Here is a 23847-nt window from a genome sequence, read left to right as displayed (position 1 = left end):
TTGTTGGAAATCAAAATAATGAGGTTTCGGGAAATCCCGATTATTCCAACTCTGCCCCGGATTCTTACTTTGCGCCCGACAAAAACGATTTTCGAAGAAAGGGAATTATTTCCCTTAGCTCTCTTTCCGCATCCGGTTGGTTTGTGGCGTTTGTGGAGAAATGTCGTCGTCTGCTTCTCACAGATTCTGGAAACCAGGTGTGTTGGATTCAAATGTTAAAAAGTCCTGATTCGAATGTATTGTGCAGCGGGGACTATCAGTATCATCCATTTAACTGTGTGTCGTCGTGAGCAATCGGAGTGAACCTGCCGGCGCATACGTGTGACTGACGTTTGAAATTACCCGCCGCTGCCATTCTTCTTGATTCTGTACTTTCACTTTAACTGTTACAGTCGGGTCTACATTAATTTGCCAGTCAGCACGGTCCGCACAAGGACGTTGTTAATTATGTTATGATCTTTCGTAGTTTTGACATGTTTTATTTGTGCTTGCTCGGTTGCTGTGTTTCTTTTCATAAAGTTTTGACCAGACTGTCAACGATTTAATCCCAACTGTCCAACTCCAATGCAGTTATCTTCGCCTTTTATTTTCCTAAACTGCAGTGTCATTGTTCGAGGATATAAACTATTAAATAAAGGACATAGAACAGGTCTGGTTACACCTGCTGACATTTTTAACTTACTAATTTTGCTCATACGACAAAATCGAGAAGATTCAACACAAAGCAACGAGATTCATCTGCAAAGATTACAAATCCAGAGAACCCGGTTGCGTCACAGAGATGCTGCAGAGACTGAACTTGCAATCACTTGCAGACCGGCGTAGACAACTTCGTCTGACGATGCTGTACAAGATAGCTGGAGGGTTAATACCAGCCATACCCCCAGAAAGTTTTCTCACCCCTGCAGACAAGAACAAGCAGAAAATCAGACCAACAAAGTTCCACGGGTGTACATCGGATAATCCAGTTGAAAAAAAACAACCTATAACGACTCGAGGCCCTTCAAAATTCCAGACAGTAGATCAGAACTGTATAGGAACTCATTTTTTGTTAGGACGCCAGCTGAGTGGAACCACCTGAAAGACCCTGTGGCGCCCTCAGCAACTGCCAACGCATTCACATCTGGTGTTGGCAGGGCTCCACCACCAGAGTAGCACCACTCGATTTTTATCCAGATTTTAACACTGCCCATATTCCATCGGTTGACATCACCAACCTTGAAGGGCATGTTACTGTATAGCAAGACTTTTAAACATTTTAACACCTTTTATGCTGCGCTCTCTCACCCGTTACGACGATAGCCACTACTGGCTCCTGCAACGTAACCTATCCAGATCCAGATCCCTACGAGTCATATATATATATAAGGCCAAAAAAAAAAATAGGTGTGGTTACGGTAACATAGCCAAAAAAAATAGGGTAGGTAGGTAGGCAATCCCTTTTTTTATTTTTTTTACTTTTTTTTCTAATGTGTACAAATTAAACCTACTTGACAGGGAAATAAGTGTGCGACTCGGGCGCTTTCGCTTTCATTGCGTTTTTTGCACTCGGTTTTTTGTTGTTGTTGTTGTTGACAAATGTAATAAAAAGTTATAGGATCGGCCCCTAAAAATAGGGTAGGTCGGGTTACCGTAACCACACCTATTTTTTTTTTAGGCCTAAGTCATATGCTTTTCCACTGCTGACTATAACTATGGAAAGGGTTTGAACCATTCAAAGGCAATGTATCGATTGGAGATTGGATTTCCCTTCTTTGAGTCATGTGACGTCAGAGGCCGACAAAACTTTATGTATCGATTGGAGATTGGATTTCCCTTCTTTGAGTCATGTGACGTCAGAGGCCGACAAAACTTTATGTATCGATTGGAGATTGGATTTCCCTTCTTTGAGTCATGTGACGTCAGAGGCCGACAAAACTTTATGTATCGATTGGAGATTGGATTTCCCTTCTTTGAGTCATGTGACGTCAGAGGCCGACAAAACTTTATGTATCGATTGGAGATTGGATTTCCCTTCTTTGAGTCATGTGACGTCAGAGGCCGACAAAACTTTATGTATCGATTGGAGATTGGATTTCCCTTCTTTGAGTCATGTGACGTCAGAGGCCGACAAAACTTTATGTATCGATTGGAGATTGGATTTCCCTTCTTTGAGTCATGTGACGTCAGAGGCCGACAAAACTTTATGTATCGATTGGAGATTGGATTTCCCTTCTTTGAGTCATGTGACGTCAGAGGCCGACAAAACTTTATGTATCGATTGGAGATTGGATTTCCCTTCTTTGAGTCATGTGACGTCAGAGGCCGACAAAACTTTATGTATCGATTGGAGATTGGATTTCCCTTCTTTGAGTCATGTGACGTCAGAGGCCGACAAAACTTTATGTATCGATTGGAGATTGGATTTCCCTTCTTTGAGTCATGTGACGTCAGAGGCCGACAAAACTTTATGTATCGATTGGAGATTGGATTTCCCTTCTTTGAGTCATGTGACGTCAGAGGCCGACAAAACTTTATGTATCGATTGGAGATTGGATTTCCCTTCTTTGAGTCATGTGACGTCAGAGGCCGACAAAACTTTATGTATCGATTGGAGATTGGATTTCCCTTCTTTGAGTCATGTGACGTCAGAGGCCGACAAAACTTTATGTATCGATTGGAGATTGGATTTCCCTTCTTTGAGTCATGTGACGTCAGAGGCCGACAAAACTTTATGTATCGATTGGAGATTGGATTTCCCTTCTTTGAGTCATGTGACGTCAGAGGCCGACAAAACTTTATGTATCGATTGGAGATTGGATTTCCCTTCTTTGAGTCATGTGACGTCAGAGGCCGACAAAACTTTATGTATCGATTGGAGATTGGATTTCCCTTCTTTGAGTCATGTGACGTCAGAGGCCGACAAAACTTTATGTATCGATTGGAGATTGGATTTCCCTTCTTTGAGTCATGTGACGTCAGAGGCCGACAAAACTTTATAATTTGGCTTTTCAGGTTGACCGAAACTTCCAAGGAACTAAAAAAAAAAAACGTCATGTGTTTGATTGCATGTGTGTGTGCTGTTCAATGTCAAAACAACAACAAAGTGAGTACATGACGTGTGTTTTGTAGTTCCTTTGAAGTTTCGGTCAACCTGAAACGCCCAAATATGAAGCTTATGTGTTTGATTGCATACATGGTGGATTGCATGCATGTGTGTGTGTGCTCGTTCAATCGTCAAAACAACAACAAAGTCATAAGTACCTGAAAGGAATTCGATCGATACATAAATGTTATTTGCGTGTTTGACCAAAATATGACATTTTACACAGATCTCGACAGTCGTTGTTCACCTCGACCGCTAGCGCGGTCTCGGAGAACAATGACTGTCTCGATCTGTGTAAAATGTCATATTTTGGTCAAACACGCAAATAACGTATATTATGATAAAACATCGGGTTTAAACTTTGATACATGAGTAATCATGTTAACGTTGTTTGTTATGCAGATGCCCCTTTAAATGACTTCTTAATAGTTATTTTATCATTTATGTTCTTTCTTTCTCTTCTTAGGTCTGTGAAAAGACTAGGGTCAAAAGCTGACCATTATTTCATGCAGGAAGGAATATATATCTGCTGGCAGGCTAGCCTAGACCACTCTCTCGCTATATAGCGCTAATAACCTTTTGTTAAATATTTGACAGGCACAGAGAAACCGGGTCACTCCATTGACCAGGAACGGGCAGTTCAAGGGGAGACAAGTGGACCAGCTGTGTCCTTCAACCCCAACCGTAACCTGTCTATTGAGCAGCAAAGGCAACGGCTGCCTGCTTTTAAGGTGGTTCAAATTCGTTCATTTTAGCAAACACTAGTCACATCTTTATTCAAGGCTTTTTGTATGATAAGCATACATGCAAGCTTTTTTTCTTTTAACCAGCCTATAATTGCCCGAAAAAGGGACCACACACACGCTCACTCACACACTCGCACACATACAGTGATACACGGTGATACACACACAAATATTCATGAGCACAAACATACACACAGTGACGACACACATAGACATACATATATATGTGCAGGCACAAGCACACACAGGCACAGGCACAAGCACACAGACACTCACACACATAGTATACATGCATACACACACATGCACATAGACATACACATTTCGAATGTATGCTTGATTGAGTTAGTTACATGAAGGTAGCATCACACGATTGTAATCTACATACGTTTTCTCTTTCCTGTGGGTGCAGTACCGAAGTCAGATCTTGTACTTGCTGGAACGGTACCAGACAACCATCATCATTGGAGAAACAGGGTGCGGAAAAAGCACACAGATCCCACAGGTAAGGAACATCTCTTTGCCTTTATTTTGAATGTAATAGCAAAGGATAGTCCGTTAACAGAGTCGGTTGTAGATCTATAGAAATTGTATTTGATGTAACTTGTAAGACACCTTTCTTTGTAGGAATATTGTTTGTTTGTTGGTTAATAATCTATATTAGGATGGATTTTAGAGAGTCACCTGATGGGAAATTTTAAGGGGTGGAATAGAAAAGAAAAGGCAAGTTTGAATTTTAGCAAGTTTAGTAACTAAGTGAGCTGTCAGTAAAGTTTCTCGTTGACAGAATGATTCGACAAATGGAGCTGTGCTTCTGCGTCACACTTTTCATTTAATTTCATTTACTTTATTATCCCATTAATTGCTGGGGAATTAGGGTCGCTCCCTCCCAGTGGAAAGCTAGCAGCAACAAGAGTTAAGCTACCCAGGTGTGTGTTTCTTTAAGTGTAATCAGCCACCTGCACTAATGGCAGAATCACCGAGATATTTTTACTTATTTGCCACTGTGGTGACAGCGGGGTGGAACATGAATACAGTCTCTGAGTCTGCACACACATTTGACCTGTGTCCGTCCCGGCCTGGGTTTGACCTGTGTCCGTCCCGGCCTGGGTTCGAACCCGTGACCAGAGGATCACAAGGCCATTGCATAACCAACGGAGCTTCCGGCCCTCTTTTCATTACAAAGCCTACCAGATGCATGGAAGAATGTGAATTATTCCTTATTTGTCTCTGTTGTTTTCAGTATTTGTTGGAGGCAGGATGGGGTGCAGATAATCACGTCATTGGAGTGACACAACCACGCAGGGTGGCCGCCATCACGGTATGCATCTGGCAAAACAAAAGTGATGCAGTTATAAATACAGTGGAACCCCCCTTTAAGAACCCCCAATTTAAGACTCCCTACCTTTTAAGACCCTGTTCTCTCAAACTTTCTCTTCATAAGCAGGCATGGGAATTGTCCGCCGAAAGGCAAATTTTCGCCGATATTTTATTTTGTTCCGCCGAAAAAGCAAAAGTGTCCGCCGAAATAATAAATGGGGGAGGCAAAAATGGTTCTAAAAACTGAATTTAATGGCAAACTTGGAGCTCAGATGACACCAAATTGCACCATTTGGGTTCTTTGGAGAGAAAAAATTCGCGCCGTCGACTTTGCTATTACTTAAACATTTTCAGCCTTTTCTACTTTTTTCAATTCCCATGCCTGATAAGTTTTGTAAATTCATCCCCATGTAATTAAGACCCTCATTTTTAAGACCTAAGTTTCTCAACATTTTGGAGGTCTTAAAAGGGGGGTTTCACTGTGCTGGTGTAGATTGTGGTCAGGACCAATATAAAATTACATTTTGTTGTGAGTGTAGGAAGGACATTATGTGGAACACAAGTCTAAATCCCAAGCATTCATGTACAAATATGATGGCTTTAGCATGCATGATCTTATTTTTGAGTCAATATGAACAAAGTGTAACTTTTGCAACTGTTTTCATAGCATTTACAAATGAAAAGTTTCTGACCTCACTCTCCCAAAACAGGGTTTATAGTGTTACCATTTTTGTGCAGGTGTCTTCAAGAATAGCTGATGAAAGAGGCACCATTTTGGGAGATGAGGTTGGATACCTGATTCGCTTTGACAACTGTTGTGACCCCGCAAAGACCAGAATCAGGGTACCTTTCATCTTCATTTTTCAAATAATATATGAATAACTTTTTAATTAATACGACTACTTGAACTGGAAGTGATGTGTATTGTATGAACAAATTAGAGTAAACTGTTAATGAAGAAACGACAGTACATACATTTGAGTATAGTTACTCTGAATTTGATTTTCTCAGTGTGTTGTCTGACTGACTGTCTGAGTGACTGACTGTCTGTCTGCATACATGCATCTGTGTGTATTTTACATATTACATGTCTTATTTCAAAGCATTAGTATTCACGTCCTTTGGTCCCTTCTTCTTTTTGTTTTGATTTCACAGTTTGATTTGCACGTTATTATATTTGTTATTCAATCTGTTATGAAGCTGTTGAAGTTCAGTATGTATTCAGTCATCATGTACATGTAACTTTCTTGAGTCAAACTGCTATGTTATGTACCAAAAACAAATATACCATAGCTTGCACACCTCCGATAATTTTTTGTGATATTCTCTGTATGTTTCAGTTCATGACCGATGGAATGATGATCAAAGAGATTATGCAAGATCCTTTGTTGTCAAAATACAGGTACAGGAATACCCAATCAACGCTGTCCATGGTCTGTCCACGGGCATAACTGTACGCTGTCAAATACTGTCATTTGAATCCAGTTTACCTGGTTTTATGTCTGATTAAAGTATAGAAAATATGCTGCACATAAAACTTGAGCTGAACCATGAAAACAAAATGTCAAATCGTATCATTCTCATTTAATTATTATTATAAATGATACTTTTACTTATTGTTACAGAGAGGCACAGGACTTTGTAATGCAGACAGAAATTGCTTTCAGTCTATCTGTAGCTGTTGCTATTTAAGATTTATTCAGAGGGAAGAAAGCGTTATCAGTCCTGGGAAAAAAAAGTTGAAAATTGCCTTTGAAGCATTGGAACAGGAGATTTGTTAGCTTGTTTTCTCATTTGAAATTTCAGTGTGATCATGCTGGATGAAGCACACGAGAGAGCTTTGAACACAGACATCACCCTGGGGCTTTTGAGAAAGGTATTACATGAGTTAATCATCACTGACACAGCAGTATTTTGAGCATTTGAATTTCAGAAACTGACTTAGGCAAGGAAATGGGGCTGAAATGTTCTCGAAGAGCCAGGGTGGGTGACAACGTTAATTATTAAAGACTTGGTAAACATGTATTAATCAATAAGCATAATATTGCCGAATTCAAACATTGTGATCTAATCATTACTGCAATTGAAGTTGCAGCATTGCTGAAAAGCTTTGTCAAATATTTCGGGCTTTTTGAATTTGCTGTATTTTGATGAAGTTTATGGAGAGAAAAAAAGTCTTTTTGTTTTCAAAAACAAACAATTAAAATTAATTGTAATTCAATCAAGTTGGCGTTTTAATGAAACAGATCCTGTGATTGGTCAGAATGCCCCAACTCATTAAAAATGAACGGTCATTAATTGTCGATAACCACTCGCTAAAAAAGCCATTAACCACCTGCTGGCGAGGCGCATTGATACAACCTCAACTAGTCTCGGTTAGCTTTGAGGGTCATTTTACAAGTAGGAAATATGAAGGCCAATGAAATACGGAGACCATAAGGTATGCGAAGTGATGACGTCAAATACGTGACGTAAGTTGATACATGATTTCTTCCGGACTACGTCGGTCAATTCCAAAGATCGCTTTTGTGATGAAAAGAATTTGTTTTAGAGTTTGCTGTCCAGAAAGCCGTCAAAAAAGAAGAAAAAATGTATGTGAAAGAAAACAAAACAGGAGCAGAGTGATAAGATAGGAATACAGAGACATAGTAGTTTGAACAGGAACAGGAACAGAACCAATTCTGTCTGTTTACCATCACATGAAAGCAGGAAAGAGATCGTCGTCAGATTGAATTACAATAACATTAACATGCTTCCATTTGAAACTTCTCGGTCTTCATCGTGGATTGACACCCTCCCAAAGTCTAATTGAAGCCCTCCGTCGCTTCGCTCCGTCGGGCTTCAAACGTCAAAACTGTTGATGACACCTGCAACCATGGAACTTGCTCAATTCTTGGTTGTAAGTGAATTGTAGGTATGATGCTTGTCTGTTGGTTGAAAAGGAAATTAAGATGTGAGGATTGTTACTGACTGTCTGTTTTAAATTTACTCCCATGTATTTCAGATTCAAAAAAAGAGAAGTGATCTGAAGCTTCTAATTGCATCAGCCACTTTGGATGCTGAGGTAGGATCAATTGCATCATTCTTTTCATAAAATATGTTTAGTTTTATCACCTGTTTTCATTTATATTGTCTGTCTAATTAAAATTTTAAGCTCAGGTGTGCTACATTATCCTTGACTATTTTCTCATGTGAACATGCATATCTTTTGCAGGAAATGAAAAACTTCTTCAACTACAACGAAACAGAGGATCCAGAGTATGTAACCTGCAAATCGTGGGCACTTTCGTTTGTGTGTGTGTGTATGCGCGTGCGTTGGTGTGTGTGCGTTTGTATGTGTATGCAATTAGCATATTTATTTGTGTAAATGAAAAATTAAAGTCGTATCTCCTAACATAACCATATACCAGCGACTACCAATAAATACTTGCTGATGAAAATACCTGAAAAAAGTTTCATGGTTCAGACCTGTTTACCCTTACGATTTTGGCGTAATTTATTACGATTTTCTGAAAAAAATACGCCATTCCGCTATCCGTGTCAAGACTACGATTTTCATAAATAAAAAAATGTAAAAAAATAAAATAAAAAAATACATGTTTGGCATTGTTTTCTTCAATGGCAAAATGGGGTGAAAAAGCACAGGACTGACCAGAGATCATGTCTGTCTGATGAGACGCTGGAGAGCCTTATTCTAGTGGTGAAGTCTCGCCCTCACTCATTCGGCAAGCGCAAGTACAGTAGAGAAGCGCTTGACACACTGAAAAAGGCCTACTACGAGCAAAAGAAAAAGCATCAGTGATGCATGTGCTTTTGATGTGATCTTCTTTGAAATTATGATGACTACAAAAACTGCCTGATGTGTGAATGATGGATATATGTGCATGATTGCGTTTCGCAGACACAGTTGTCATGTGCGTTGTAATTGGCGACGAATGCTGGATGATTACTATTTTTGTGCCAGGATTACTATTTTTGGGGCTGAGCATTACTCCAAAACACTTATGGGGGTAAACAGGTCTGATGGTTACTTAGCTAAGGCAAGGCAAGGCAAGGCTAGGACATAGCAGTCCTTTTCTATGTTGAATGAAATATATTATGTGTGTTTCATGGATTATGTCACTCAATGAATAGCTATGTTAAATATGTGTTAATGTTATCAGGAAAGACACTGCAGCCTGTATGACCATAGAAGGCAGAGAATGAAATGTATTGTGTGTTTCATGAATTATGTGACTCTATGAATAATTATTACCAATTCAGTGCCCCATATGGCTTTTTGACCAATCAGGACGGATTCTAGGTGACCCTCTAAATGTTATAACGTTCAGGCAGGGACCCTTTTTGTTTATCAAGCTAAAAATGAACAAGACAAAGTAAAAATTTAAATCAGCAATATCAGTGTGATTTATTCTAAAGAATGACACTTCAGATGCTGTCAGATAATACTCTCTTTATCTAAAAAATACCGAAAAGCGAGTTTTGTCGGTGGGTGCTTTACGGAACAGCGAGGCACCGCCCATCCTCTGAATGTGCAATGCCGACCCGCTCACTTGAATTCTAAATTATCAAAGTTCGGAAAAATCAAGTGAAATTGGGTCACTCGCTTTACGTCAAATGTATCTTTACTTCATTTCCCATCCGTCTGGAGTCGGTTCTAAATCTGTCGCTCTCTGTTCAACAAGAAAAAGCGAAGCAACTTAAACGCATGTTCAACATGGTTTGTTGTGTGTCATACACATTTGACCTGTGAATATTCATCACGTAAGGTGTGTTACTCTGATTGGCTGACCCAGGTCACGAGAATTCTTTGACTGACAGGCATAATCAGGTAGGAGCGCTCCAGTTCCCATTGCGGCTGTTCTGTCTAATTCGCGGGGTCGCTTCAAAATTTCTTTTGGTCGAATTAAACGGTAATAAAACCGTTATTTCTAATATGTTGACTGTTAGCAAATGATAACAGACATGTCTCACAAACGATATCAGCATTCGCCTAAAAGGCTCATGCTTGATATCTTTTTTCTTGACATGTCTGTTATCATTTGCTAACAGTCAGCATATTAGAAATAACTCATACTATGTTAAATGTGTGTTAATGTTATCAGGAAAGACCCTGAAGCCTGTATGACCATAGAATGCAGAGAATGAAATGTATTGTGTGTTTCATGAATTATGTGACTCTATGAATAACTATGTTAAATGTGTGTTAATGTTATCAGGAAAGACACTTCAGCAGATTTGACCATAGAAGGCAGAGAATGAAATGTATAGTGTTTTTCATTTATTATGTCACTCTATGAGTAGCTTTAAATGTGTGTTAATGTTATCAGGAAAGACACTGCAGCCTGTATGACCATAGAAGGCAGAGAGTACCCTGTGGATATCCATTACTCCATGGAGTAAGTGCCTTATTGTGTTCGGGATTTATTCAGCTGAAAACCCCCCGCGGGTTAGGGGGAAGAATTTACCCGATGCTCCCCAGCATGTTGTAAGAGGCGACTAACGGATTCTGTTTCCCCTTTTACCCTTAAGTGTTTCTTGTATCGAATATAGTCCATGTTTGTAAAGATTTTAGTCAAGCAGTATGTAAGAAATGTTAAGTCCTTTGTACTGGAAACTTGCATTCTCCCAGTAAGGTACTACGTTGCAAGCCCCTGGAGCAATTTTTTGATTAGTGCTTTTGTGAACAAGAAACAATTGACAAGTGGCTCTATCCCATCTCCCCCCCTTTCCCCGTCGCGATATAACCTTCGTGGTTGAAAACGACGTTAAACACCAAATAAAGAAAGAAAGAAATAAAAATAATCATTATCGTCCTTCTCTTGAAAAGCTGTTTAAAGCGAGGTACACCAACATTCCACCACAACACCAACATTCCACCACAACACCAACATTCCACCACAACACCAACATTCCGCCACAACGTCAATATTTAAAATGGAATCACTCATGCAAATACATATATGCAACCAGAGGGATTAAATAGAGAAAAGTTTAGTTATGAACCTAAAACAATTAGAGATGGATATGGAGAAAGGCTTTTTCTTTTCTTTTTTGATTAATTGCTGCTTATACTTCATGGTTTATACTTCATGGTTTCCTTCTTGATATTATCTTTCAGCCCCTTACCAGATTACATCCAAGCCACAGTGGATACGGTGATGAAGATTCACTTCAACGAGAAGCCAGGGGATGTGTTGGCCTTTCTCACTGGCATGGTAAGTCTGGTCCAAACTTCAAGCTAGGGATAGGGAGATGAAACTTCAAGCTAGGGATAGGGAGATGAAACTTCAAGCTAGGGATAGGGAGATGAAACTTCAAGCTAGGGATAGGGAGATGAAACTTCAAGCTAGGGATAGGGAGATGAAACTTCAAGCTAGGGATAGGGAGATGAAACTTCAAGCTAGGGATAGGGAGATGAAACTTCAAGCTAGGGATAGGGAGATGAAACTTCAAGCTAGGGATAGGGAGATGAAACTTCAAGCTAGGGATAGGGAGATGAAACTTCAAGCTAGGGATAGGGAGATGAAACTTCAAGCTAGGGATAGGGAGATGAAACTTCAAGCTAGGGATAGGGAGATGAAACTTCAAGCTAGGGATAGGGAGATGAAACTTCAAGCTAGGGATAGGGAGATGAAACTTCAAGCTAGGGATAGGGAGATGAAACTTCAAGCTAGGGATAGGGAGATGAAACTTCAAGCTAGGGATAGGGAGATGAAACTTCAAGCTAGGGATAGGGAGATGAAACTTCAAGCTAGGGATAGGGAGATGAAACTTCAAGCTAGGGATAGGGAGATGAAACTTCAAGCTAGGGATAGGGAGATGAAACTTCAAGCTAGGGATAGGGAGATGAAACTTCAAGCTAGGGATAGGGAGATGAAACTTCAAGCTAGGGATAGGGAGATGAAACTTCAAGCTAGGGATAGGGAGATGAAACTTCAAGCTAGGGATAGGGAGATGAAACTTCAAGCTAGGGATAGGGAGATGAAACTTCAAGCTAGGGATAGGGAGATGAAACTTCAAGCTAGGGATAGGGAGATGAAACTTCAAGCTAGGGATAGGGAGATGAAACTTCAAGCTAGGGATAGGGAGATGAAACTTCAAGCTAGGGATAGGGAGATGAAACTTCAAGCTAGGGATAGGGAGATGAAACTTCAAGCTAGGGATAGGGAGATGAAACTTCAAGCTAGGGATAGGGAGATGAAACTTCAAGCTAGGGATAGGGAGATGAAACTTCAAGCTAGGGATAGGGAGATGAAACTTCAAGCTAGGGATAGGGAGATGAAACTTCAAGCTAGGGATAGGGAGATGAAACTTCAAGCTAGGGATAGGGAGATGAAACTTCAAGCTAGGGATAGGGAGATGAAACTTCAAGCTAGGGATAGGGAGATGAAACTTCAAGCTAGGGATAGGGAGATGAAACTTCAAGCTAGGGATAGGGAGATGAAACTTCAAGCTAGGGATAGGGAGATGAAACTTCAAGCTAGGGATAGGGAGATGAAACTTCAAGCTAGGGATAGGGAGATGAAACTTCAAGCTAGGGATAGGGAGATGAAAAGGGGACTGAAAGCAGGAGAGGGGTGGGGGTTATTGGAACAGAGCTTTGAGATGGGATTGACAAGATTTTATTTCAACCATGTGCAGTACACTACATAAATGGATTGGCTTGAGTACATTGTTTCATTACATGGTGCACGTTTGCTTCTTCTAGTTCATGAATCCACTGGTTTTAGTTCAGTAGCTGATCTGGATGTGTGTGTGTGTGTGTGTGTGATGTTTATCAACTCTTCAGGTAGATATTCAACATTATCAGGACATACCATTGTATTCAAATATTCTGAAGGCATAGGCTTTTTTATTTACTTCCTTGTTGTACACTTAGACATCAACACATTTTCTATGAATTCCAATCATTCACTTCTCTTCAAGGTTTCTGTGGGGAGAGGTAGGGTGGAGGGATATCGTATGTGCTTGTTCCAGAATTTGGAATTCCGTCGGGTTTGTAAGGATTGTGAAAGAGTGCATACCCTTGCATTTTCTTTGACAAATAACTTCACACGTGCTCCTATCCACATGTTTCTGACACACCCCTCGCTAGTGATTGGCCCCTCCAATGTTTGTCCGAGGAAAAAGCAATCTAGGTTTTTTTCCGGAAAATGTCTTTTGAGGCTGTAAACTGTATTTTAAGTTTTATTATTTGTTTATCTCATGGTTATGTTTCAGGAGGAGGTCGACACAGTGGTGCGCAGACTGATGTAAGTACATGCAGGTTGTACCCCAACCAGAAATGAGATTTTTCCACCGTTTTTGGCTTTTCCAAAACTCCAGAGGAATTTCTTGAGATCATCAGCTTGCATGATTTTATATCATTTTATAAAAAGAAATGATCCAGGGAAGGATGTGCAAGCTTTGAGGCATTTTTTTTATTATTTTTTATTTTATTTTACAATTTATTGACCTTGTGTCGAATTACATGTACCATACAATTAATGTAGCTGTTCTTCATTCAAATAAATTTATATTCACACGTACATGTAAAACATAATTTTATGATGAAGACCATGAAGGTTTTGACAAAAGGGTCTTTCCTGGCAAAATTGCTTAGGCACAGTTAATAATTGTCTACCTATACCCGTGTGACTTGGAATAATAGGCCGTGAAAGGTAAATATGCGCTGAAATGGCTGCAATCTACTGGCCGTATCAAATTTCATCTCACACGGCATCATTGCAGAGCGCCTAGAACTGTACCCACGGAATATGCGCGATATAAGCGTCCTATTGATTGATTGATTGATTGAAGGTTTTGAAGGATGTACATACGGTAATTTTGTTCTAAAAAATAAATAAAATAAAAATGAAAAAGAAAGATGGAAAGATAATTTGGTTACTGCCATTAACCATACACAGCACATTAAAAAATGTTGGTGTTGAATGGTACCTTTCGTGTGTGTACTTTTGTTAATGAAAATAATCACATTGAAAACAAGCAAGTTAATCATATTATTTTAATTGCCAAATATCCGTAAGCAAATTTAAATATGATAAAAAGTATGGGTTGAGTGTTAAAATTAAAGTAATTGTGTTTGAACAAAGAATTTACGTTGAGACGGCAGTTTTTTCATGTATGATGTGGCACAGTAATTATGTGCTGTGATTGTTGAATTCAAATAAGCATGGTTTGTATGTCAATGTGAAGAGGGAAAAGAGTATATCAACAAAACAAAAATGCATGTACTTTTGTTTCAGTGAGGAGGCCAAGAAACTGAAGAAGGAAGACATGAAGATGACGGTGGTACCGATGCATGGCAGTCTGCCCGCATCAGAACAGGTACAATGTCTACAACTCTTCTTATAAATCTTGAGATTGTTGTTGTTTTTGCTTTTAACTGTGGCGTTGAGTTTACCAAGTGTGCCCTTCCTCAAGCCTCGTGCTTCTCTTTGTTTTGGTCATTGTCACCTGTGAATTCACTCGTGCTCTCTCTCTCCCTCTCTCTCTCTCTCTCTCTCTCTCTCTCTCTCTCTCTCTCTCTTGTTTTAACAAAATATTGGTCTCTTATAATCCGTTACAATTAGTTAAAATGCAAAATTCAGTTGACATGCTTAATCAACATTTTGTGGAAATTCTTTTGAATTGTTTTGGTAATCAGTATGCTTGTTTTTGTTCCAACTGTGTGTTTTAGATGAGAGCATTCCAGAAAGCACCTCACAATTCTAGGAAGGTTGTTGTGGCAACCAACATTGCAGAGGCTTCCATCACCATCAATGGCATTGTCTACAGTAAGTTTGCACCATTGGCTTTGTTTCCCAATGGCTGTGAAGTATGTTGATACAGTGGAACCCCCCTTTTAAGACCTCAAAAATCTGAGAAAATCATATCTTAAAATGGGGGTAAATTTACAGAGCTTATGAACAGAACCTCTAAGAAAACAGGGTCTTAAAGGGGAGCAAGTCATAAATTGGGGGGTCTTAAAAGGGGGGTTCCACTGTATTGATTGTGAACAGTATGACTAGATGCCTGGTAATTAAGCTTCGTTGGTAGAGCACTGGACTTGTTATCCTTGGGTGACAGGTTCAAATCCAGGCTGGGATGGACACAGGTCATCTTTATGCGGAGACAGTTTCCATGCTCCACCCCGTGTCACCACAGTGGCGTGTAAAAGGCCTTTGTTAATTTGCCAGAAGTGCAGGTGGCCATGGTGACACCTTAACACAGACACACACCTGGGTAGCGTGACTCTTGTTGCTGCTAGCTTTCCATTGGGAGGATACTACCTGAATTTCCCAGCAATAAAGTTATGAAAATGAAACTTGAACAGAAGTATCACAGAACGAACTGAGACGGCAGAAAATGTAAAAGAAGGATATCGAGTTACGGGTGGAAAAACTGACTTCATGTCAAATGTTTAAAGAATCAGCATGTGTTATCAGTTATTCCTGACTTCATATATTGGTTCTCATCAATGTAGAACAAATATTCTGTTCTGCTCCTAATTTATTTGTATTTTACTTTTTGTTATTGATTCCATTTTTTCTTTTTTTTCAGTTGTGGATTGTGGATTTGTGAAGCTGAAGGCCTATAACCCAACTACTGGCATTGGTAAGTGGTGAAAGTGTAAGGGTTATCTTTCTTTCATGCATTTCCTCTGGCAGGATTGTGCATTAACAACAAAAATCTGGAATAAGATGAGTGCCTTAAAAAGGGAGTGGTCTTACAAAAAATGTGTGTGTGGGGGGGGGGGGGGGGGGGGTAAAAAGGGGTTCTTCGGAACCTGAAAATCAGCCATTTTTGTATATATTTTGTGAAATTAATGCTATTCTGCGATTTCCTTTGTGTCTTATTGTGTGATCTGAAGAAAAACTAATGCTGTGATATTTTCAACAGAGTCACTGGTGGTGATTCCAGTGTCAAAGGCTTCGGCCAATCAGAGAGCTGGAAGAGCAGGCCGAGTGAGAGCGGGCAAGGCCTTTCGTCTCTACACAGGTATGACCTTTGCTCCACTTTACATTGAAATTTTGTCGTTTTGAGAGATAACAGGTACCTTCATTTTCTTTCATTGATAGTTGGCATGCAGACTGAGGGAGTTAAGTCAGAAGAAGGACAGAAGCACTGGAGCTATGCCCTTGTAACACTGACGGCTTTTGTGTCTGTTCTGCTGTCTTGTTCAATGTTTATCCGACACCCTTGTTTTAGGACAAGTGAAATTAGATAGATTATTTCTTTGTAACACCAGAAACTTTCAAAGAGAAAACAAGATTATGGAGGTATTATTTTCTTAGCTGAAAGTACCCTTTCAGAATTGCCTGGTTATACACTTTGGTACAGAACGTTTTCCTTTCATGTATGGCAGTAGCACCAGATATTGAGCAGATTTTGTTTATAACCAGGCAAACCCCCCTTTAAAGACCTCCAAAAATCTGAGAAAAGCCAGGTCTAGAAAAGCCAGGTCTAGAAAAGCCAGGCCTAGAAAAGCCAGGTCTAGAAAAGCCAGGTCTAGAAAAGCCAGGTCTAGAAAAGCCAGGCCTAGAAAAGCCAGGCCTAGAAAAGCCAGGCCTAGAAAAGCCAGGCCTAGAAAAGCCAGGCCTAGAAAAGCCAGGCCTAGAAAAGCCAGGCCTAGAAAAGCCAGGTCTAGAAAAGCCAGGCTTAGAAAAGCCAGGTCTAGAAAAGCCAGGCCTAGAAAAGCCAGGCATAGAAAAGCCAGGCCTAGAAAAGCCAGGCCTAGAAAAGCCAGGTCTAGAAAAGCCAGGCCTAGAAAAGCCAGGCCTAGAAAAGCCAGGTCTAGAAAAGCCAGGTCTAGAAAAGCCAGGTCTAGAAAAGCCAGGTCTAGAAAAGCCAGGCCTAGAAAAGCCAGGCCTAGAAAAGCCAGGTCTAGAAAAGCCAGGTCTAGAAAAGCCAGGCCTAGAAAAGCCAGGTCTAGAAAAGCCAGGCCTAGAAAAGCCAGGTCTAGAAAAGCCAGGCCTAGAAAAGGAGGGGGTCTTAAAAGAAGTTCTGAACAGAAAGTCTGAGAAAACAAGGTCTTAAAAGGGAGGGGGTCTTTATAAATTGGGGGATCTTATAAGGGGGTTCCACTGTAAATAATGTCCTTATCCCCTTATTTGTGTGGCAGAGGAGTCATTCGACAAGCTGCCGGACGCTACGGTGCCAGAAATCCAGCGGAGCGACTTGGCGCCAGTCATTCTGCAGCTCAAGGCTCTTGGTATCTCCAACATTGTGCGCTTCAACTTCCTCTCCGTGAGTTGTACATTTATGCTGTCTCTGTTTGTGAGATATGTCTCCATGCAAACTCTCTGTTCTTTTCGTGTGTGGAATAATTGGTCTACAGTGTTTTCCAGTCCAGTTTGTGCACTTACTAAGGAATATTATATGTATGTGTCACACATACAGGGTTTAACCTGGAAGAAAAAGACAATGGGACATTTGTCCCCCTCAACCATATTCTGAGGGGACATTGCTCTTTTACGTGGGTCTATGTTTCGATCGATATCGCTTGTGTTGACAGTTTCCACAGATTGATCCCGCACAGTTAGTAGGATTGGTTGAATACTAATGAATTAAATTTTTAAAAGCCAATCACAGCGTGTTTCACAAACTCGTAAGTTGCTTGGCTTGGCGCCCGTTTTTGCTTAGGTCTTTCCGAACACTGTACTCCCGTGAAAAATGTGCACGGGGGTGGCGCAGTGGTACGTAATCTCAGTGCACCCTTTGACGCACTGAAGGGAATTCCAATGGGACATTTTGAAATGTTATGCGCCAATGGCACAAGGCGCACTAGTAAATGAAACCCTGGACATACATATAATATATGTCACTTCGGGGCGAAGCATCCTGGGGTTGTAGTGTGTGTGTGTCACTGTGTATGTGTGACAGTGTAACCGAGTGCCCGAAGCACAAAAATTACCTTAGGAGGCAAAGCCAATCAAGCAGGATTGAGATTAATAAGAGCTAATTTAATAGCCCTATTGTAACCGAGTGCCGAAACACTACGATCACCTTGGGAGGCGAAGTGCAATCAAACAGGATTGAAAATGTTAGGGCTAATTTCTTAGCCCTATAAAAACTTATGCAAACCCGAAGGTTTCCATGAACATACAGACAATCGGAAACCACCAGACCCCATCACAAACAGAATTCTACAATCCATGGGTGTTGACTTTAAAGGCCAACAACTCGGGTGCAGAGTCTGCCGTGAAAGGAGCAGTAGCCTCCCCTGTCACAATCGCCCCCGTTTGAATGAACTGCGTCCCGAAGTTCCGAACCGGGGGACCACTGTCCATCCCAAGTTCGCAGAATGGGAACAGCACGAAAATGTTCAGTGGTCATATTATGCCATTACCTGAACATATCATGCCGAGTCCCATCCCTGCTCGCAAGCGCCAGATGTAACCGAGTGCCGAAACACTACGATCACCTCGGGAGGCGAAGTGCAATCAAACAGGATTGAAAATGTTAGGGCTAATTTCTTAGCCCTATAAAAACTGTTATGCAAACCCGAAGGTTTCCATGAACATACAGACAATCGGAAACCACCAGACCCCATCACAAACAGAATTCTACAATCCATGGGTGTTGACTTTAAAGGCCAACAACTCGGGTGCAGAGTCTGCCGTGAAAGGAGCAGTAGCCTCCCCTGTCACAATCGCCCCCGTTTGAATGAACTGCGTCCCGAAGTTTCGAACCGGGGGACCACTGTCCATCCCAAGTTCGCAGAATGGGAACAGCACGAAAATGTTCAGTGGTCATATTATGCCATTACCTGAACATATCATGCCGAGTCCCATCCCTGCTCGCAAGCGCCAGATGTAACCGAGTGCCGAAACACTACGATCACCTCGGGAGGCGAAGTGCAATCAAACAGGATTAAAAATGTTAGGGCTAATTTCTTAGCCCTATAAAAACTGTTATGCAAACCCGAAGGTTTCCATGAACATACAGACAATTGGAAACCACCAGACCCCATCACAAACAGAATTCTACAATCCACGGGTGTTGACTTTAAAGGCCAACAACTCGGGTGCAGAGTCTGCCGTGAAAGGAGCGGTAGCCTCCCCTGTCACACTATAAAAACTGCTAAGGGTACGCAAAGGTTCCCAAGAGCATACACAGAGACAGCAGCAGCCAGACCCATCTGATCACAAACACAACTGTACCATTGGTAGGTGTCTAGCCAGCAACATAGAAGAAACGTCGAGCTACTATGAAAAGCAGAGTCTGCTGTGAAGGTTGACGCAGTAGTCTCCCCTGTCATAATTATGCTATGTAAAATGAATGTTGACAACAGGTTGTGAGTTCAGTACATTGTAATTTTTGTTTGATATTGTTTTACAGCCTCCCCCAGCACAGAGCATGGTCAGAGGGTTGGAGCTCTTGTATGCATTGGGAGGTAGGTTGGTGTTTTTGTTTTGTTTAAATATTGTACAAATGCATTGGTGCAGACCTGTTTACCCTTACGATTTTGGCGTAATTTATTACGATTTTCTGCAAAAAATACGCCATTCCGCTATCCGTGTCAAGACTACGATTTTCATTAAAAAAATTTTTTTTTATCAATTCACATGTTTGGCATTGCTTTTTTCATTGGCAAAATGGGGTGAAAAAGCACAGGACTGACCAGAGATCATGTCTGTCTGATGAGACGCTGGAGAGCCTTATTCTAGTGGTGAAGTCTCGCCCTCACACATTCGGCAAGCGCAAGTACAGTAGAGAAGCGCTTGACACACTGAAGAAGACCTACTACGAGCAAAAGAAAAAGAATCAGTGATGCATGCACTTTTGATGTGATCTTCTTTGAAATTATGATGACTACAAAAACTGACTGATGTGTTTTGTTTGTGAATGATGGATATAATATGTGCATGATTGCGTTTCGCAGACACAGTTGTCATGTGCGTTGTAATTGGCGACGAATGCTGGATGATTACTATTTTTGTGCCAGGATTACTATTTTTGGGGCTGAGCATTACTCCAAAACACTTATGGGGGTAAACAGGTCTGTTGGTGAAACTAGTCCGTCAATTACAAAAATAATGTGACGGAGATTCTGTCAATTCAATGGTTGAGGAGTGTCCTTTTTCTTTGTGTGTTCTCGGGTTCGATCCTGTCTGGATTTTTTCTGCACACAGGATAGTGGAGTAGTAGTAAATCACTACACTAACAGAGTGGGATAAGAGAGTACAGAATGGGGGAGGTGATATGCTGTCACAGTTGGTCACAAAATCCACCTGCCCTGTTGCCAAAAGTGCGACAAATGTGACAAGTGCCCAGCTCTGGTCACTGAACATAAAGACACGGATATCTTTCTATAGTAGAATGCAGACAGACTTTGGTTCATTAAAGTTTCATCGTATCATGCTGGAATGATTGTTGTTTTGTGTGGCGACAGCCTTGGACGACAGTGGAAACTTGACGTCGCCCCTTGGGCTTCAGATGGTGGAGTTCCCACTCTCCCCCTGCTTTGCCAAAGTGCTACTGGTTTCTGGTAACTTTTTTTTTTTTGCTACTGTAAAAAAACATGTTTTCATTGTGTTTGTATTTTCTTTTTAAATATGCTAGAGACTTGTATGCACTTCAAGCAGTGTTTATAGTGATTCATTGTGGTAGAATTTGTTTGTGCTCTCTTTCATATTTTTTTTTAATACATATTAAAACTCTTACGGGATAAACCATATAAACTCAACATGCCATGATGACAATAAATGAATAAATAGATCTATAACCATAAAAAAGCTATTGTTTTGTTGTCTTTTCAGGAGAGTTTGAGTGTTCCCAGGAGGCCCTGACAGTGGCAGCCATGACACAAATACAGAACATTTTCATCACACCTTCAGGGAAACGTGGTGCGGCGGTGAGTCATTTTGGTCGCTCGGCTGTTACTTGTGTGCTTCGGGCATGCTTTTTGACGCTTTGATCCAGGTCTTTAGCAGTAGTGCTGGAATCATTACAGTTTTTTCTTTCTTTTTCTTCTTCTTCCTTTTCTTTTGAACGGAACAGAAAAAAGCACTTCTCTTTGGGCTCAAAAACAAATTTGAATACAGTGGAACCCCCCTTTTAAGACCTAAAAAAATCTGACAAAATCAGGTCTTAACAAGTCGCGTAAGGCGAATTTACTACATTTAGTCAAGCTGTGGAACTCACAGAATGAAACTGAACGTAGTCCGCCGCCAGTGCAAAAGGCAGTGAAAGTGACGAGCCTGTTTGGCGCGTCAGCGGTTGCGCTGTGCTTCATAGCACGCTTTACTGTACCTCTCCGTTTTAACTTTCTGAGCGTGTTTTTAATCCAAACATATCATATCTATATGTTTTTGGAATCAGGAACCGACAAGGAATAAGATGAAAGTGTTTTTAAATTGATTTTGAAAATTTAATTTTGATCATAATTTTTATATTTTTAATTTTCAGAGCTTGTTTTTAATCCAAATATAACATATTTATATGTTTTTGGAATCAGGAAATGATGAAGAATAAGATGAACGTAAATTTGGATCGTTTTATAAAAAATAATTTTTTTTTTACAATTTTCAGATTTTTAATGACTAAAGTCATTAATTAATTTTTAAGCCACCAAGCTGAAATGCAATACCGAAGTCCGGCCTTCGTCGAAGATTGCTTGGCCAAAATTTCAATCAATTTGATTGAAAAATGAGGGTGTGACAGTGCCGCCTCAACTTTTACAAAAAGCCGGATATGACGTCATCAAAGACATTTATCGAAAAAAAGAAAAAAACGTCCGGGGATATCATTCCTAGGAACTCTCATGTCAAATTTCATAAAGATCGGTCCAGTAGTTGAGTCTGAATCGCTCTACACACACACACGCACAGACAGACAGACACACACACACATATACACCACGACCCTCGTCTTGATTCCCCCCTCTATGTTAAAACATTTAGTCAAAACTTGACTAAATGTAAAAAGGAGGGAGTCTTAAAATGGGGGTAAATTTACAGAAGTTAAGAATAGGAAGTCTAAGAAAACAGGGTCTGTAAAGGAGGGAAGTCTTGAATTAGGGGGTCTTAAAGGGGGGTTCCACTGTAGTGAAAAGACAATGTCTTCTACATCATTGTCTGCTTTACATAGCTCATGTTTTTTAGTCTCGTGGTAGACAGTTGATGTGTGTGTTTTCAGGACAAAGAGAAGAGACAGTTTGCTGTGTGTGTTTTCAAGACAAAGAGAAGAGAAAGTTTGCTGTGTGTGTTTTCAAGACAAAGAGAAGAGAAAGTTTGCTGTGTGTGTTTTCAAGACAAAGAGAAGAGAAAGTTTGCTGTGTGTGTTTTCAGGACAAAGAGAAGAGAAAGTTTGCTGTGTGTGTTTTCAGGACAAAGAGAAGAGAAAGTTTGCTGTGTGTGTTTTCAAGACAAAGAGAAGAGAAAGTTTGCTGCGTGTGTTTTCAAGACAAAGAGAAGAGAAAGTTTGCTGTGTGTGTTTTCAGGACAAAGAGAAGAGAAAGTTTGCTGTGTGTGTTTTCAGGACAAAGAGAAGAGAAAGTTTGATGTGTGTGTTTTCAAGACAAAGAGAAGAGAAAGTTTGCTGTGTGTGTTTTCAGGACAAAGAGAAGAGAAAGTTTGCTGTGTGTGTTTTCAGGACAAAGAGAAGAGAAAGTTTGCTGTGTGTGTTTTCAGGACAAAGAGAAGAGAAAGTTTGCTGCGTGTGTTTTCAGGACAAAGAGAAGAGAAAGTTTGCTGTGTGTGTTTTCAGGACAAAGAGAAGAGAAAGTTTGCTGTGTGTGTTTTCAAGACAAAGAGAAGAGAAAGTTTGCTGTGTGTGTTTTCAGGACAAAGAGAAGAGAAAGTTTGATGTGTGTGTTTTCAGGACAAAGAGAAGAGAAAGTTTGCTGTGTGTGTTTTCAGGACAAAGAGAAGAGAAAGTTTGCTGTGTGTGTTTTCAAGACAAAGAGAAGAGAAAGTTTGCTGTGTGTGTTTTCAGGACAAAGAGAAGAGAAAGTTTGCTGTGTGTGTTTTCAGGACAAAGAGAAGAGAAAGTTTGATGTGTGTGTTTTCAAGACAAAGAGAAGAGAAAGTTTGATGTGTGTGTTTTCAGGACAAAGAGAAGAGAAAGTTTGCTGCGTGTGTTTTCAGGACAAAGAGAAGAGAAAGTTTGCTGTGTGTGTTTTCAGGACAAAGAGACGAGAAAGTATGCTGCGTGTGTTTTCAGGACAAAGAGAAGAGAAAGTTTGCTGTGTGTGTGTTTTCAGGACAAAGAGAAGAGAAAGTTTGCTGTGTGTGTTTTCAGGACAAAGAGAAGATAAAGTTTGCTGTGTGTGTTTTCAGGACAAAGAGAAGAGAAAGTTTGCTGTGTGTGTTTTCAGGACAAAGAGAAGAGAAAGTTTGCTGTGTGTGTTTTCAGGACAAAGAGAAGAGAAAGTTTGCTGCGTGTGTTTTCAGGACAAAGAGAAGAGAAAGTTTGCTGTGTGTGTTTTCAGGACAAAGAGAAGAGAAAGTTTGATGTGTGTGTTTTCAAGACAAAGAGAAGAGAAAGTTTGCTGTGTGTGTTTTCAAGACAAAGAGAAGAGAAAGTTTGCTGTGTGTGTTTTCAGGACAAAGAGAAGAGAAAGTTTGCTGTGTGTGTTTTCAGGACAAAGAGAAGAGAAAGTTTGCTGTGTGTGTTTTCAAGACAAAAGAAGAGAAAGTTTGCTGTGTGTGTTTTCAAGACAAAGAGAAGAGAAAGTTTGCTGTGTGTGTTTTCAAGACAAAGAGAAGA

At 40.4% G+C, this 23847-nt stretch overlaps 1 protein-coding gene across 2 annotated transcripts in view; it reads left to right on the top strand.

Moving 5' to 3' along the window:
* Nucleotides 1–136: 136 nt before the first annotated feature.
* LOC138960516 (probable ATP-dependent RNA helicase DHX35) overlaps nt 137–23847 on the top strand; it is a 188087-nt gene continuing 164376 nt past the window's right edge. For both annotated transcript variants that reach the window (XM_070332405.1, XM_070332406.1), the window contains exons 1-20: nt 137–197; nt 3683–3816; nt 4244–4336; nt 5075–5152; nt 5890–5994; nt 6492–6553; nt 6958–7027; nt 8156–8215; nt 8366–8409; nt 10482–10550; nt 11273–11369; nt 13375–13406; nt 14400–14481; nt 14834–14930; nt 15697–15750; nt 16036–16134; nt 17258–17382; nt 19477–19531; nt 20531–20626; nt 20898–20992. In XM_070332405.1, coding sequence (XP_070188506.1) covers nt 161–197; nt 3683–3816; nt 4244–4336; nt 5075–5152; nt 5890–5994; nt 6492–6553; nt 6958–7027; nt 8156–8215; nt 8366–8409; nt 10482–10550; nt 11273–11369; nt 13375–13406; nt 14400–14481; nt 14834–14930; nt 15697–15750; nt 16036–16134; nt 17258–17382; nt 19477–19531; nt 20531–20626; nt 20898–20992 — 1584 coding nt within the window. In that variant the 5' untranslated portion in view covers nt 137–160. The remainder of the gene's footprint in view (nt 198–3682; nt 3817–4243; nt 4337–5074; nt 5153–5889; nt 5995–6491; nt 6554–6957; nt 7028–8155; nt 8216–8365; nt 8410–10481; nt 10551–11272; nt 11370–13374; nt 13407–14399; nt 14482–14833; nt 14931–15696; nt 15751–16035; nt 16135–17257; nt 17383–19476; nt 19532–20530; nt 20627–20897; nt 20993–23847) is intronic.

This window comes from Littorina saxatilis, linkage group LG1 (assembly GCF_037325665.1).
Source record: "Littorina saxatilis isolate snail1 linkage group LG1, US_GU_Lsax_2.0, whole genome shotgun sequence".
NCBI lineage: Eukaryota > Metazoa > Mollusca > Gastropoda > Littorinimorpha > Littorinidae > Littorina > Littorina saxatilis.
The sequence above is the reverse complement of the archived record's forward strand: the minus strand, read 5'-3'. Positions and strand labels throughout refer to the sequence as shown.